This window comes from Equus caballus, chromosome 1, assembly GCF_041296265.1.
Source record: "Equus caballus isolate H_3958 breed thoroughbred chromosome 1, TB-T2T, whole genome shotgun sequence".
Taxonomy (NCBI): domain Eukaryota; kingdom Metazoa; phylum Chordata; class Mammalia; order Perissodactyla; family Equidae; genus Equus; species Equus caballus.
The window spans coordinates 155,113,808-155,130,481 of record NC_091684.1 but is presented as its reverse complement, the minus strand read 5'-3'; the positions used below and the strand labels follow the sequence as shown (position 1 = coordinate 155,130,481).

The window sequence follows — 16,674 nt, the reverse complement described above, 5'->3', positions numbered from 1 at the left end:
GATTCAAGGTCATTTATGTCATTGCTTCCATCTTGGTCTTAGTAAGCTTATAGAACTGTTCTACTTAAGAATTTAGGGCTAAGGCTTGAGAAATGCTGGGAATTTGCCAATGCCCTAAGCAAAGATATGATGAGGGCGACAGGACCATCAGCTCCCTGCATATTTGCAAGGCAGCTTGGCATTTTGTGGAGGGCAGAGACAAGTTATACTGGATATATTTCAGGTCTGGGGGAGGGGAAGCAGATTGGAGTTTAATTAAAATTCAAATCCCCACTTTGCCCATCTTCTTGCCAAGTTAGCAGCCAGCATTTCTGTTTGTGTTCTGGTGATTTTGCTGTGATGACATACACAGTTACCTCAATAACTCTTGCAGATTTGCCTAAAACTTCAAAATGCTCACGGGATGCTATAATCAGGCCTGGCACGCTGCCATCTTCACCTGTGTTTTCAGAGATCCCTCCTGCATTACTGCCAGGGTTCCTGGTGGGAAGGGGACGTTGGGAAGAGCTAGTGGTGAAAATTGAGCTGATTGCAAATGAGAAAAGTTTCGTCACAGTACAGAGATCTTTCCCCACTGCTTCTGTTTTCCCAGGTAGCTAAGCGGGATTTCTGAGAACGGGCTGCTCTGACTTCATCTTAGCCCACCATGAGGTTCTTCCTGCTTTGTGCCTACATGCTGCTCCTGATGATTTCCCAGTTGAGGGCAGTCAGCTTCCCCGAAGATGATGAACCCCTTAATACTGTTGACTATCACTGTAAGTAATCTAAAGAACATTCTCCTTTTCTAAGAAGGAAGCCTTTCTGGTTTTGATTTAAAAGTGTATTCATTTTTAGAAAGAAAGAGAGTTAGTTTTCTATGTCTTAAAAATGTTTTGCATATTAATTTACCCATAATCATTTCTAGTGTTTGGAGAAAATGGGACAGGTTTGTGGGGTGCTTTTCTAAAGCAACTCATGTATAGTTTATATATTTTCAGTTAAAAGAAAAAGACCATTTGCTGACATTCACCATCTTTTATTCATATATATTCAAGACCTTAAAAGAGGAATTTAGTTAAAACCCCTCTACAACTAGTATATACAGCTAATCAATGCTGTATATTGATTCTTCAGCTCCATAATCCTGACTGATGGTTTAGCCCATTTTTACTTGCAGATTCAAGGCAATATCCGGTTTTTAGAGGACGCCCTTCAGGCAATGAGTCACAGCACAGGCTGGACTTTCAGCTGATGTTGAAAATTCGAGACACACTTTATATTGCTGGCAGGTAATTTTCCTCTCGTTGGTTTATTAGATTAAAATTCGCTTCTCTGGGGTGCTTGCATTAATGTGTCTAGTTCATGAAAAACTAATATGCGATTGTGATCAAAAATTGCAAGTAGCCAAAAATATTCACCGAGAAGAGTCAGTGTTGTGTACCAGGAACGAAACACCGAGCTAAAGCCTTCAGCGGTGCTATTTTATTACTGCCATCAAGAAATCATACACCATTCTTTGTTCCTAAAACAGCAGGGGAAAAAAAAAAATCTTTCTTTTTTAACTTGGAATTATTCAAGCAAATATTAGAAGTATGTCTGTGCTAATACCAAGTAGCAGTTTGACCCACGCCTGAAGAGAAGAGCTTTCTTTCTCCCTAACCACCGTGATACATAAAGGCATCTCACTAATGAAAAAGTACTCTTTGTTGACTTTGTTGGAGACAGAGAAAATCCAAATGATCTCCAAAACACAATAAAGGCAAATCTGTAAAAATAAAATAAGAAGCAGCTTAACATTTTTATGCATTCACATAATATGACTTACTGCCTTGTTTCCAACAGGGATCAAGTTTATACAGTAAATTTAAATGAAATCCCCAAAACAGAAGTCATACCAAGCAAGGTGAGCAAGTGTAGTTGGCAAAGTTATTTGCATTCCTTCAGAACTTGAATAATTTTCCCCCTCCACTCCAAAAAGTTTCACAGTTAAAAATGGAACTTTGGTTTTGCTTGATTAATACAGAAACTGACATGGCGATCAAGACAACAGGATCGAGAAAACTGTGCCATGAAAGGCAAGCATAAAGTAAGTGGAACAGTCAAGTGCCTGCTAGATGTAGTCTTTATGTGGGCTTGATCCCACAGTGCCAGCATATGGGATGTCTAATATTAATGTGATTATTACTTTCTTTAGGATGAATGCCACAACTTTATTAAAGTATTTGTTCCGAGAAACGATGAGATGGTTTTTGTTTGTGGTACCAATGCGTTTAATCCCATGTGTAGATACTATAGGGTAAGTATATTTCATGTGATGTGCGCTTTTTTAAATCAACTTTTCTTCCTTCACTAGTATGTTGTTACAGCTGAATCTTTTCCACTATAACCCAGTAATTTGTTTTATATCTAATGCTATGGAAGAATAAAGACAGAATTCTTCAAATAGAATTTCAGTACAAATAAAGCAGTATTGCCTTCAAACAGGTACATTGAACAGATGTGACACCAGCTATTTATTTTTCTTTTGTAGTTGAATACCTTAGAGTATGATGGGGAAGAAATTAGTGGCCTGGCAAGATGCCCATTTGATGCCAGACAAACCAATGTTGCCCTTTTTGCTGGTAAGCTCCTTTGGTGTAATGAATATAAGTGATTAATGACATTGAAGGTGCAGAAGGAAATTAAAAGAAGGAAAAAAAGCTCATAACTAGGATAGCAACCTTGATATAGGTATTTCAAAGACTGAAAGCTATGAACAAATTTCCAAAAAAGAGGAATTGAAAATGAGCATAAGTATTCTGACACTTGGCTCTGTTATTAACTATGCCAGTGACCCTGATTAAGTTGCTTCACTTTTTGATGCTTAGCTCCCTCATCTGTAAAATTAGGTAATACCATGGGCCAACCTGTCATAGATTGATTATGAGTATCAGGTTTAGATTTATTTGTATATTTAGTGATAACATAGATGAAAGCACTCCAGAGGATATAACACACTGTACAGGAGAACACACTACAGGATAATTACCGTTATTTTACCCAAATTATAACTTCGGTTTCAGATGGGAAGCTGTATTCTGCCACAGTGGCTGACTTCCTGGCCAGTGATGCTGTTATTTATCGAAGCATGGGCGATGGATCTGCCCTTCGTACAATAAAATATGATTCCAAATGGATAAAAGGTACCATTGAAGAGCTGTGTTGTGGGATTGCCAAGGGTCGTGGGATGGCCTAGTACGAACAGGAGCCATGGGCCTCAGGAGGTTCAGAGCATGACCTTATATTGTTTATTTAGAGCAAGTACAAGCTGCTTTGGTTGTGAACAGGAGCACTGATGGGGAATGAAGAGACCAGTAGCCATGTCAGGAAAGTAGATCCATCCAGGATTTTATCCTAGGTGGCCTCAAAAACAGAGAGCCCATGTCTGTGTGCAAATTTGCTTAACTCTAAGTGCACATCATAGTCCTTGCTCACTCCCATCTACCCATCCTGGAAAGTTAACAGTGAAAATCAATTAGTTCATATCTGCAGAGTCGTTTTGTTCTTTGGAGTCTAGAAATCAAGATTTTTTATTCTCAACATTAAGAGGTTTTCTTCCCTAGTTAAATAGGTTAATGAATAAATCTGTTGAAACAAAGACCTTTGCTGTAGTTCAGTTCCCTGTAGGCTTTTTACAGTCCATTAGCTGACATTAAAGACTCTGGGTTCCCTGAAGCTTCAACATACCCATATTGGGACTCCTCAAACTCATATCAGAGTTCTCATTGGCTGGATGTAGCTGTGCCACGTCTGTCAGTCATGCCTAGTTGTTGAGGTCTTATGCTAATTTGAATTATCCTTTGGGAACCAGTTTGTTTTTCATTTTTCTTTCAGAGCCACACTTTCTTCATGCCATAGAATATGGAAACTATGTCTATTTCTTCTTTCGAGAAATTGCTGTAGAGCACAATAATTTGGGCAAGGCAAGTACATGCGCTTGACTTGTATTGTGGACTTGTACTGCATGGAATTGAGCCTAGGGAATTTGACAGTTATGGTCTTTACATGGTTTCTGGCACTCGATGCATTTAGGGCCAAGTGCAGAGAGGTGAGTTGCTCATCATGAGAATAATTGCTGGAAAACACCTGAACAATGGCCGGAGTGGGAACGGCAGCCTTGGGCCTTGGGAAGTTTCATCTTTTTCTGTCACTGCAGAGAGTGCTCTCCAGGCACCCTTGAGCTATGGATGCTTCTTTAACTCTTTAGAAATCTATTGATAGTTTTTTCTTTCTCAGCATCAAAAGGCAAGATGGCAAGTGTGGGTCCCTGTTCAATGTTGAGTAAAAGCCCATATAATTGTAAAGTATTGCTACCCTTCTATGCCAAGTTTGAGGATGGCAGATTTCATTAACCATATGAGAAGCAAAGTGGGAAGATAAAGGGCAGGAATGGTTTCCATTCAGCCAGGCAGCTTGATAGCTCACTTCTTGGGGCGCTTGTTTGGCAGAACAGGCAAATGACCCTTTTTCCTCACAGGTAAATCTAGTTTACGTTCTTACCTCTAGAGAGAAGGCCGCTAGATTCTTTTGAACCAGATCTATCCTTAGCAATTTCTGTCCCTCCCTTAAATAGCAGCTTTCGCTTTCCATTCCTCCTCCGTGCTCATAACCCTAGTTTGAGCTTTGTGATTTGCTTTGTCCCTTGGGCAGGCTGTATATTCCCGTGTGGCCCGCATATGTAAAAATGACATGGGTGGCTCCCAGCGGGTCCTGGAGAAACACTGGACTTCATTTCTGAAGGCTCGACTTAACTGTTCTGTCCCCGGAGATTCGTTTTTCTACTTTGATGTCCTGCAGTCCATTACAGACATAATACAAATCAATGGCATCCCCACTGTGGTGGGGGTGTTCACCACCCAGCTCAACAGGTGAGAACAGATCCCCGGCCCTTCCAAAGATGCTCTGTGCCAGCTTGTGGGAACCGAGAGTGGCCCATAGTCGCCTGTTGATTTTCCTGATGGTTTTCCCCTTTTTCAGCATTCCTGGTTCTGCAGTCTGTGCATTTAGCATGGATGACATTGAAAAAGTATTCAAAGGACGGTTTAAAGAACAGAAAACTCCGGATTCTGTGTGGACGGCAGTCCCTGAAGACAAAGTACCAAAGCCAAGGTAAAGAAATGAGACAAAAAGGGTTTTTGTCTTTAACAAAACCCTGTGGTCACTGGAGCAGCATCCTCAGCTAGCAGCTGGGCCAGCTTCCCATGCCAGGAGGGGCCTGTGCACCGCTGCAGACAGGAAGTCAGTAAACATAAGCCTGTGAGTGGGAGTGGGGAGAGCCCACAGGATCCAGGGAAATAGCATTGCTCCCCCGGGTTTTGCTCACTCCTTTCTCTCTTGACCTCTTCTTTCAGAATGGACATTTATTCCTTAGATAGAATTTATAAGGGGAAAAAACCACCTTTCCTTTCAGGCCTGGGTGTTGTGCAAAGCATGGCCTCGCTGAAGCATATAAAACCTCCATCGATTTCCCGGATGAAACCCTGTCCTTCATCAAGTCCCACCCCCTGATGGACTCCGCCGTCCCACCCATTGCCGACGAGCCCTGGTTCACAAAGACTCGGATCAGGTAAGTGTGCAGAAACAGCACCCACTCCCATTCAGCAACCTCTCTTCCCGTTGGCCTCCCCTTCTGACCTGGCCCACCTCCTCTGGCAGGTACAGACTGACGGCCATCGCTGTCGACCATTCTGCTGGACCCTACCAGAACTACACAGTCATCTTTGTTGGCTCAGAAGCTGGCGTGGTACTTAAAGTTTTGGCAAAGACCAGTCCTTTCTCTTTGAATGACAGCGTGTTACTGGAAGAGATTGAAGCATACAACCATGCAAAGTAGGTATATTTTATGAGCACACTCCTCAGCACTGCTCAGAAATTTCCGGCGTGTGTTTCGTCTAGTCATTTCCTTCCAGCCTTGTAAATTAGCAATGGTTTGGCATATTAGTCTTTTGGGTTGGTTTTTTTTTTGCTCACCAAAATACATCCTGGGTTTGTTGTTTTCCTGAGTCCACTAGGATTGGAGGGTGGGCATTTGGTAAGTTTAAAAATAATTCAGCCTTTGGTTTTTACCTGTGGAAAATGAGAACATTTTAGCACCACCCTTCTTACCTTGCAGGTGCATCTGACAGTTGGTTGCAAGCACACACGCATACACACAAACAGAATACAATTCTTCTAACCACTGATATAAAAGATTTTCTGGACTATTGAAACAAATGAGAAATAGGCAAGAGAAATGGAGCAAAGCAACTAAGGAGAGATGCGGAAACATCTAGCACAGGAAGATTTAAATGCATTAAAACATCCTTTTTCTTCCCTATAGTCTAACATGGTCTTCATGAATGCAATTCCCTTCAACCATGAGAACAGGAAAATAACCTTAAAAAAACCCTTTGTCCAACCTGAAGTTTAACCAACCATGCAGAGCAGTAGAAGAAGCAGCACATAATTATTACTTGCCAAACTATGTACTTGCCTGGTTTCCTACGGAGAATATTCCTTAAGACCTCCCCAGCTCTCAGTAATTGCAAAAACCAAACCCCACTTGCCTTGTACAGTTCATGTAGCTTTTGTCTTACTAAACACATGGCTTTGAAATGTATCCCGCGCTATAGGTGTAATGCTGAGAATGAGGAGGACAGAAAGGTCATCTCATTACAGTTGGATAAAGATCATCATGCTTTATATGTGGCATTCTCCAGCTGCGTTATTCGCATCCCCCTCAGTCGCTGTGAGCGTTATGGATCATGTAAAAAGTAAGCTGATGTTTTTTTACTTACCTGGGTCTTGCAGCATCAAGATCTTTGATGACGAGAAAATCCAAGTTACGTTCTGTTTGGTTTTCTGCAGATCTTGTATTGCATCTCGGGACCCGTACTGTGGCTGGTTAAGCCAGGGCATCTGTGGCAGAGTGACCCCAGGGATGCTGTAAGTATACTTTGTCACATTCGCCAAGATCTTCTCCAAATCTGCTTCTATCTTCTCCAGGGTCTCTAAAGCTAGAAATCTTAGAAAACTTCCAACAACACTACTTTTCCTTTTTTTTTCTTTCTTTTTCTTTCTTTCTTTTTTTTTTTTTTTTGGTGTGGAAGAAGTAAAAGAAAGAAAATCTGGAGATATTAGAGGAAAGGGAGGTTGTAGTTGGTATAATACTTAAGGGAAACAGATGAAGAGGAAAATCAATTCTTTTCTTCTCTCTTAAACATTCTACTTACCAAATGTTTAATAGAATACTCATTTTAGCCAGCTAGGTTGAAATGTCCATCTTTTCTCTCTGCCTATTCTTACTAATCGATCTGTGTTCTTGATTCTGCTCTGGTTGTCACTTGTGTTCCTATGAAGGCTGTTAACCGAAGACTTCTTTGCTTTCCATAACCACAGCGTTGGAGGATATGAACAGGACACAGAATATGGTTACACGGCCCATCTAGGGGACTGCCATGGTAAGACCCAGGCTTCCCTTCCTTCCTGGCACTTCTTTTTGACCACATTTGCACGTGAACATTATTTTACAATCAGCCTTTTAATGACTCAGGACACATACCACCTAGCATTTAACTTAAACTTCGCAAAAGCTGAGCTGTTTGGTCATGGGGATACGGTAGAGAAGAATCTTACTTTTGTTTTTTCCTTCACCATTTACAATTTTGTAGGAAAGCTAGAGAAAGGTAGTCTAACCAGGAGGTTAATCTTTTAATTTATAGTCTTTTCTTTGGACTTTTTTAGTTAATTGGAATTCATAAATTTTTGCTTTCTTTTGGTTACTTTTTACTGATTACTTGTTCCTTTAATTCTTTTAGAAATTTTGCCTACTTCAACTACACCAGATTACAAAATATTTGGCGGTCCAACATCTGGTTAGTTTTTTTTAATTTTTTTGAATTAACGACCTTTTCTTTCCTTCAGTTCAGCATTTTCAGCCCCTTCTCCCCTCCTTTTGCGCAGTTTGGCAGCCCTTCATTTTTCCGCTTCGACTCATAATCCCACCGATGGCACCCAAAGACTTTTTCTGACTCAGCACTTCACCCCTGTGTAGCATGTTAACAGTCCATCATTGACCGAGGCACATCCTTTAAGAAAAATCAAACGGATTAACATAGGCTGCATTCCAGCTGCACGCACGTCACCCAAGCTTTCTTCTCTCTCACCCCTGTGCATCGTGAATGTTCCCTCTGGCCATCTATATTTAATGGATGGCAGAATTTCATTATTTTCCCCTTCTCTCCTCACCTTTCCTAAGACCTAGTCAACAAATACACATTTCCCCAAAATGTGTATTTATAAACTTTGGAGATCTTTTTTGAATGGTTTGCGGTAATCCCGGGAATCTTTGAATGCTGTGGTCTCAGTGGTGCACAAAGGGCTTCCATTGAATGAAGCTGGTTCTGATGTATTAAGTTGTTCAATGACTCTCCATACCCCTCTGTCTGTATCTGTCTTGGAGTCTTCGTCTGTGACCGTTGCACCAGTCTGAATTGGGGTCTCTGGAGTTTTAACCTAAAATCATATGCTTACATCTTGAGGGAAAATCTCCTTGGTGGAAATCAGTCATAGACAAGCTAAGAGGCTAAGTTAGTCCCCCCCCAGCTACTGCTGCTTCTAAAACTCACCAGCAGTTTCTTTCCTCAGGGGGGAGAAAAGGATGGCAGATCTTCTGTATCAGAGCATCTTTATTCAGCTTGTAAATGCCATTTCTTTTGCATGAGTTGCTGCTAACTCTCTGGAAGAAACTCCCCAGGCATTTTGGAAGGCACGGGCGAGGTTCGTCCTTGCCTCAGTGCTTCACCACGGACGCCGGGCCCTCACTGCAGTCAGTAATCTACTGACGGACGGGAGGTCCGTGAGGAAGCCTGACAACCTGCTTGATCAAGTCCAAAATCAAGTGTTCACACGGACTTACCCAGGTGTTTTCCCAGCAAGTTACCCTGTAGGTTCCCCAGGGAAGGATGTACAGTTTCCAACCATCTATGAAAATGCCTTTAAAAATATACACAAAAAGAAACGAAATGATGTTGTCTCACAAAAGGATGAGAAAATAGCATTTCATCTTTGGGGTTTGTATTACCTTTTCCACGAGTGTCATTAATTATCACGGGGGCTTTGGCAGCAGTGTTTTGAGTATCTTTAATTTTGAAGTCTGCTTCATATGTCTTTACTGTTAGTTTTTAGTTTTTAGTTTTCCCTCACGAGAAAGGGATTTGGTGTAGTCTCCTCGGATGTGTTTTTATGAAATCCTAGAACAGGCTTTCTCATAAAATTTACTTAAACTTGACTTAAAAATGCAACAGACCAGTCAGAAAAATCTGCTGACACTACCCACGTTAATAAAAATCTGTTTGCCACCACAGACATGGAGGTATCTTCATCTTCTGTTACCACAATGGCAAGTATCCCAGAAATTACACCTAAAGTGATTGATACCTGGAGACCTAAACTGACGAGCTCCCGGAAATTTGTAGTTCAAGATGACCCAAACACTTCTGATTTTACTGATCCTTTATCAGGTATCCCAAAGGGTAAGGCCCACCAGGGAATTCATCTCTCACTGAGTGGAAACCTGATTCCTACTATCGCTGAGGAGCATATGGACTTAGGGTGCTCCGCAGGTGAACAGAAACAGACCTGCTGCTGTTGTTACCGCCTCCGCCGGCTGCAGTCACTTCGATTTTCTGTGGTTATGTGGAGTGCATTCCTTAACAGATGGAAGTGGTAGAAACCCTGTTAAAGAAAGGGTTGGTGAAACAGCCACTCAGACAATCTAATCTGTGTTGGTTTCTATCTGAAAAAGCTGAGAGTCTGCTCAGTATCAGAGAATTTCCAGGGTCACCCCAGCAACATCAAAAAGTAAAACTCAGGGGCCGGCCCCATGGCGTGATGGTGAAGTCTGGCACACTCTGCTTCGGCTGTCCTGCTCCGCTAATTTGGATCCCAAGTGCAGGCCTACACCTCTCGTCAAGCCATGCTGTGGCAGCATCCCACATACAAAACAGAGGAAGATTGGCACAGATGTTAGCTCAGGGCTAATCTTCCTCAAGCAAAAAAGAAAAAAAAAAAAGGAAGATGGGCAACAGATGTTAGCTCAGAGTCAATCCTCTTCACCAGAAAAACCAAACTCATTAACTGCAAATATCCTGATATCAGACGTTTTGTCTAGGAGGCTTTCACAGACTTTTGTTGAGTTGCAATTCCATGTGCAATATGAAAGGAGATGTGGGGTGCTAAGTTGTGTGAATGCCACAAGCAATAAAACATAACAGCATGTTTGTCCATAACTGTCATTTTCAGCCCATTAGAGAAGCAGTTATAAAACTGCTACCTGGTGAGTTAGCTTATTAGATATGTTACTCTGGAAAAATCTATTCTTTAGCACTGTCGAAACTATGGTATCAGGTTTCCAATCAGTTTTTATTGCAGAGCATTGTCATTTATGGTTTACATCTGTTGATTTTGGTTTTATATGTTTTCATGGTAAACAGTTTTATAATCACTCTTTCTGCTTTGTTTTTTTTTTTAGTAATACCATTTCTTTCTACCTTTCTTTCTTTGTCTTTCATGATGCCACTGAATTCCATAACCCCAAACACTGATTAAAAACGACTAATGTTCAAAGGCCTTAGTACTAATCTAAAGCAACAGAATCTTTAAAATCACTCTGACTTACCTTATTCTGGGATAGCTGTGTTTATAGCATGTAACAGACTTGGATACCTCTGAAACTAACATTTCTTTGATTGACTGTTAGATGTCTGTGGTTGCATTAAAAATCCCAATAATTACAAACTAATTTGCTCTTCTTCTAGTCTAATTTAAATATTTCTTAAATATCTCAAGATAATGGGATGACATTACTTAACTAATACATAGTATATTTCCTTAGACTGTCTGGATTTCTTTCATAGGAGGCAATTCAAGAGTGCTTCACCCCAAGATGGAATGAAAATAAAAAAATCAAAGCAAACATGAAAGTCTATATTCGTAGCTAACAGTGACCAAGCAGATGCTTTTAATTTGTGAACAAATTATGTGTTTTTATTCTAGTTAAGATAGCATAATTGTATTAGCATAATTATTTTAGCATAATATATATTTATGCCAATTCATACATTTCCCTAATCCCAGCAGCTGTCCTTTAATCCCAATTTATGAATTAGGAAAAAATCATGAGACAAAGCATTTCATGAGTTTAAAGTTGGCCATTTAGAAAATATACACTTTCTAACTCTAATTTTCAGATAGAAACTCTTAAAATTTCAAATAGTTGACTATTCAAATATTCAGCTATTTAAGAGGGATTGGAGAATAGAAGACAGACAGACACAGATCAATGAAAGATTAGAGTTATCCTGGCATTTGCAGCAATCATATATGTCTCTGGGGGTCCTATTGTGATTAAAGAAAAATCTATATCTGGAATTTTAGAGTCTACCTGACCCTCCAAGCTAAGCATATGGACCATGTTCAGGTAGTGCTGGCTTATATTGTCTCAAAGAAGTACCTCACTCAGACTTTTCCTGTGCATCTATTGCAGGTGTACGATGGGAAGTCCAGTCTGGAGAGTCCAACCAGATGGTCCACATGAATGTCCTCATCACCTGTGTCTTTGCCGCTTTTGTTTTGGGTGCATTCATTGCAGGTGTGGCAGTATACTGCTATCGTGACATGTTTGTTCGGAAAAACAGAAAGATCCATAAAGATGCAGAATCTGCCCAGTCGTGCACAGATTCCAGTGGCAGTTTTGCCAAACTGAATGGTCTCTTTGACAGCCCGGTCAAGGAATATCAGCAGAATATCGATTCTCCCAAATTGTATAGTAACCTGCTGACCAGTAGGAAAGAGCTGCCACCCAATGGAGATACTAAATCCATGGTAATGGACCATCGAGGCCAACCTCCTGAGCTGGCTGCTCTCCCCACACCTGAGTCTACACCTGTGCTTCACCAGAAGACTCTGCAGGCCATGAAGAGCCACTCAGACAAGGCTCACGGCCATGGAGCTTCAAGGAAAGAAACTCCCCAGTTTTTTCCCTCTAGTCCTCCACCACATTCCCCATTAAGTCATGGGCATATCCCCAGTGCCATTGTTCTTCCTAATGCTACCCATGACTACAACACATCTTTCTCAAACTCCAATGCTCACAAAGCTGAGAAGAAGCTACAAAACATTGACCACTCTCTTACAAAATCATCCAGTAAAAGAGATCACCGGCGTTCTGTCGATTCCAGAAACACCCTCAATGATCTCCTGAAGCATCTAAATGACCCAAATAGTAACCCCAAAGCCATCATGGGAGATATCCAAATGGCCCACCAGACCCTCATGCTGGATCCTATGGGACCTATGTCAGAGGTCCCACCCAAGGTCCCTAACCGGGAGGCATCACTATACTCTCCTCCTTCAACTCTCCCCAGAAATAGCCCAACCAAGCGAGTGGACGTCCCCACCACTCCTGGAGTCCCAATGACTTCTCTGGAAAGACAACGGGGATATCACAAAAATTCCTCCCAGAGGCACTCCATATCCGCTATGCCTAAAAACTTAAATTCACCAAATGGTGTTTTGTTATCTAGACAGCCTAGTATGAACCGTGGAGGGTACATGCCCACCCCAACAGGGGCGAAGGTGGACTACATTCAGGGAACACCAGTGAGTGTTCATCTGCAGCCTTCTCTCTCCAGACAGAGCAGCTACACCAGTAATGGCACCCTTCCTAGGACGGGACTAAAGAGGACACCGTCTTTAAAACCTGATGTGCCACCAAAGCCTTCATTTGTTCCTCAAACCACATCTGTCAGACCACTGAACAAATACACTTACTAGGCCTCAAGTGTGCTATTCCCCATGTGGCTTTATCCTGTCCTTGTTGTTGAGAGGATGATGTTGTAAGGGTACCTTAAGACAAGAGACTCGCTTGTATTTTAAGAGAACCAAGTGGCCAAAGAAACTCTTTCTAACTTTGGCAACAGAACTTGCCACATGTAGCTACTGCAGCAAGGCTTCTGTGTACTTGTCTGAAACAAAGGAAGGTGCTGGTCATTCCATTTCTTTTGTTTGAAGCTAAAGTGATGTGTAGCTCCAAGGGGCTACCTTACCAGTTTAAAGAGCTGATACAGTACTCAGAATAATCTGTGAGCAAATACTTGAAAATGGGTTCAACTTAGACTGCCATTATGTGTGGTCTTCCCATTAAATGTGAACATTTTAATATGTATGCATTCACCTTGCCTCTTGCACAAATGTCAAAAAACAATGGTAATGTCTCAAAGAAATGAACTTGTAGATTACCAAACAATTTGCTAAAACTTCAGTCTTTGACCCAAACTGTAGCATTTTTTTCATGTGTGGCATTTTTTTCACGCCACCAATGAACTGTGTTGTGTGTGTGTGTGCACGTGTGCGTGGGTGCGTGCGTGTGTGTTCTGTACCCACTAGGATCTGTTTAGGTGCCCATTGCATCTTCTTGTGCTATGGAGTTGTTTACATTGAGCATGACTGAACAAGAGACCATAACTTCTTCCTACAGCAGTCCATTGGGTTCAGCTTTGAGAAAGAAAGAAAATCGAGGCTGATTTGACTGTCAGAATGATTAACTTGACTTACGTGGTACCCAATGCCAGAATGTAAAAGTTCTAAGTAATTTTGTGCTGCTATTCATTAAAACTTCTATTACAGTCTTGCCAGCTTCAGGAGATCGAGATGTTAAGAGGTATCTTTGATTAATCCACCAGTATTCGGTAGTAAAATTTACCTGTCCACTGTGAATCCAAGCCTGAATCACTCTATTTAACCTTGGACACATTAATAAGGTTTTCTTTTGATTGTGTTTACTTTCTCCTTTAACTCCTCCTACCCCCAAGATAAAAAAATGAAATAAGACAGAAGACAAAAGAAGGAGACGTGGAAGGAATTGTAATTGGCTTAACAGAAACAGTCTTTGAAAGCCTAACAGTGGTGCAATCATGTTGTCTATGTCGTGTTTTGTGAGAATTCTCTCCTAAGTCATGCAGGTAATGACAATATACTGTAAATATTACATGTGCGTTTACCTGAATCTGTGCATTTTGTGCCTTATTCATGAGAATGATAGAAGTACTAAAATATGTCAAGTGTTTTCAGTATAGCACATCATTTACTGAGTGCCAGTTGTAAATGTTTTTCAACCAGCACCTGAAAAGACTTTTAAAAACTCATAAAACCAACCTAGAACAATTAATCGTAAAACAATCCACCCAAATAGCAGCATTACACCCTTTGCCATGGTAAACATTCCACTCCTGCTTTCCTAAGGATGAAACAGTGATAATGTGAAGTCAAATGAGGTTTCCCGGGCAAGGTGACACCTGTGGAAATCATATAGAGTCATTTATTCGTAGTTTTGCAAAAGCCTCTTACAGTTGATGATGTGCAAACCCAACGACTGTTTCAGTTAATATGCTGCACACCACACCATGGTTTATTGAACCTAATCTAGAAAGTATCAAGGCAGAGGAATACTCCTGACTTAGTCAGACAAATAAGTTCAACTGATTTCTTGTGACAACGCTGATGATATATATTACTTGGGGGAGGATGGGGTGCAGAAGACCAGAGCATTTTTATAGAGAATGTAGAATACTGATACTGTTACTCTTTTCCTTTGAGAATATTGTTTTATAAAGAACGTGATTCCCTGAGATCTCTGGAAGCTCAAAAGCTAGAACTTCTGTTCTTGAAACACTTCAGCTTTGCAACTAAAATATTACAGATTAATAATAAATTAAACCAACCAACGATAAACAGTACTCAGTTCACCGCCGACAAACGTGTTTGAATTCACCTTACCAATATTAATCCCGGCGTGCGGAACGCGGAACAGTAACTCTATGTGAACCCGGATAACATTTTGTAACATTGTGCTGCCTTGTAGTTTGTAATGTGAGTTCCTATCAGTATTTATGTTGAAATTTCTAACATAAAATGTAGTCTCTATCCTGTTAATTTAATTTTTAAATGCTTTATCCATTTGTGCAAAGGTAAACACAGATTGTATCTTTTTTAATGGTACGGCATAAAAAGTAACCCTCAAGTGAAGTGGCTCTATACTGTTTTATAGAGTACTTTAACATGTATAGAGATCTTGTAAACTTGTATTGTGGATGTGTAAATAATATGTACTTTGGGTTTTTAACACCGCATGTAAAGTCAAAATAAAATATACAAATCATTATATCCTGCCCCTTGATATTGAAGAAGTTTATAACATATCATGTTTTAAAAATATTTTTAAGTCAGTCAACACCGGGAAGAGTTTCTGTTAAAATGTACCAAAATATTCTTATCTGGAATATTTGCTAGTCGGTCTGGTACACCACCATTCTCTTCTTGCAAGGCTGATAGTGATGGGCCGAGCCCCTGAAGAACTGAGAAATGATTCAGAAAACCAGATGAACCGTACTGCATCAATAGTCAAATGCTTCCCGCAAATGTACAGTGGCTCATCTTGTCCACATATCTAGTTCAACAGACATTTTTACAATTCATGATTTGTGTTCCTTCATGAATATTTTAATATCATTTTAGTCTGAAATTATAGCTGGCAAACCAAGTTCCTGTGAACATTTCTTGCCATTTGGTATAGGGTATTTTTCAATTCCATTGTTTTAATTGAATAGAATATATTAAGAGATATCTTCCCCAAATATTGAAATGGAAGGTAAAATTACGATTCCTGTTGGTTCTTCCCTTAGCATGGAATGAGATGGTGGCTTATGTCATTGCCTCTTGTGGATGTTAAGGGTTCACGCCACTTCTGGGATAGACAGTAGGAACATTTGTAGCCATCCCTGTGCTCTTGGTTCTAGGGGCTGCTCCTGGCCGAAGCCCACTTGCATCTCCTCCGTGGACGAGAGCCACACGGCATCTCTGCAGAAGCGGAAGTCGCCATATCCCTGTCTTGGGCCTTGTTCTCTTTCATGTTGTCATCTAGTTAGGGGCGCTGCCTTTCAATGTTAGTTCAGTGGTATCAGGGGTCCTTTTTCATTCCTATCATGGCATCCTCTAGTTTATAGATATGAGAAAGAGTTTGCAGAAATCCTTTCATAAGAGAAAAAGATGAGTAGAAGGCCAATTTGCCCCTTTTTACAGCTACCACCACGACAGCTGTGCAGGCAGGAAGGCAGTGCCAGCAGTCACGGAGCCTGACTTTGGCATTATGAACCCTGCCCCACCATTCATGGAAGTCTGTGTCAGCCTGAACCTCCTTGCACTGCTGGAGAAGAGTGTGGAAGTTGTCTCCCATCTTACTGACTTGCAGAAGTCAATTTGTAATTCTTAGGGTTTGGACAAATATATGATGGAAAAGACAACTAAGGGAAATTTATCTTCGACCTTGTTTCTTCCTGGGCTTCTTGAGCATTGCATTCTCTGCCATTTACATTGTCTGTTTCTATTAGATTGGTTTATTATATTTTATAGCCATTATACCAGTTTTCCTGGGTTCAGTGATTTTCTTTTCCTTCTCCCTTTATAGCAGATCATAGCCTTTTTTGATCATGGACATCTTGGATAATTTAATGAATGGTACAGACTAACAGTTGAATCTCATTTTCCTTTTGGGGGGATTTACAGACCCATAAAACCAAGTCTATGAATCCTCAAGATAAATACTTAGACCCCATTTGAAAA

General features: G+C 40.8%; 1 protein-coding gene across 46 annotated transcripts in view; it reads left to right on the top strand.

The window, feature by feature from the left end:
• SEMA6D (semaphorin 6D) overlaps positions 1-15,217 on the top strand; it is a 571,496-nt gene extending 556,279 nt beyond the window's left edge. For 6 of the 46 annotated variants that reach the window (XM_023618075.2, XM_070271456.1, XM_023618059.2 and 3 more), the window contains 18 exons: positions 593-755; positions 1,157-1,268; positions 1,822-1,882; positions 2,003-2,065; positions 2,174-2,275; positions 2,510-2,600; positions 3,042-3,161; positions 3,853-3,941; positions 4,669-4,886; positions 4,996-5,127; positions 5,429-5,584; positions 5,674-5,847; positions 6,630-6,770; positions 6,865-6,942; positions 7,357-7,457; positions 7,815-7,871; positions 9,363-9,530; positions 11,543-15,217. In XM_023618075.2, coding sequence (XP_023473843.1) covers positions 647-755; positions 1,157-1,268; positions 1,822-1,882; positions 2,003-2,065; positions 2,174-2,275; positions 2,510-2,600; positions 3,042-3,161; positions 3,853-3,941; positions 4,669-4,886; positions 4,996-5,127; positions 5,429-5,584; positions 5,674-5,847; positions 6,630-6,770; positions 6,865-6,942; positions 7,357-7,457; positions 7,815-7,871; positions 9,363-9,530; positions 11,543-12,831 — 3,261 coding nt within the window. In that variant the 5' untranslated portion in view covers positions 593-646 and the 3' untranslated portion in view covers positions 12,832-15,217. The remainder of the gene's footprint in view (positions 1-592; positions 756-1,156; positions 1,269-1,821; positions 1,883-2,002; positions 2,066-2,173; positions 2,276-2,509; positions 2,601-3,041; positions 3,162-3,852; positions 3,942-4,668; positions 4,887-4,995; positions 5,128-5,428; positions 5,585-5,673; positions 5,848-6,629; positions 6,771-6,864; positions 6,943-7,356; positions 7,458-7,814; positions 7,872-9,362; positions 9,531-11,542) is intronic. The other 40 variants (XM_070271551.1, XM_023618105.2, XM_070271543.1 and 37 more) reach the window with 11 other exon arrangements.
• Positions 15,218-16,674: the final 1,457 nt, after the last annotated feature.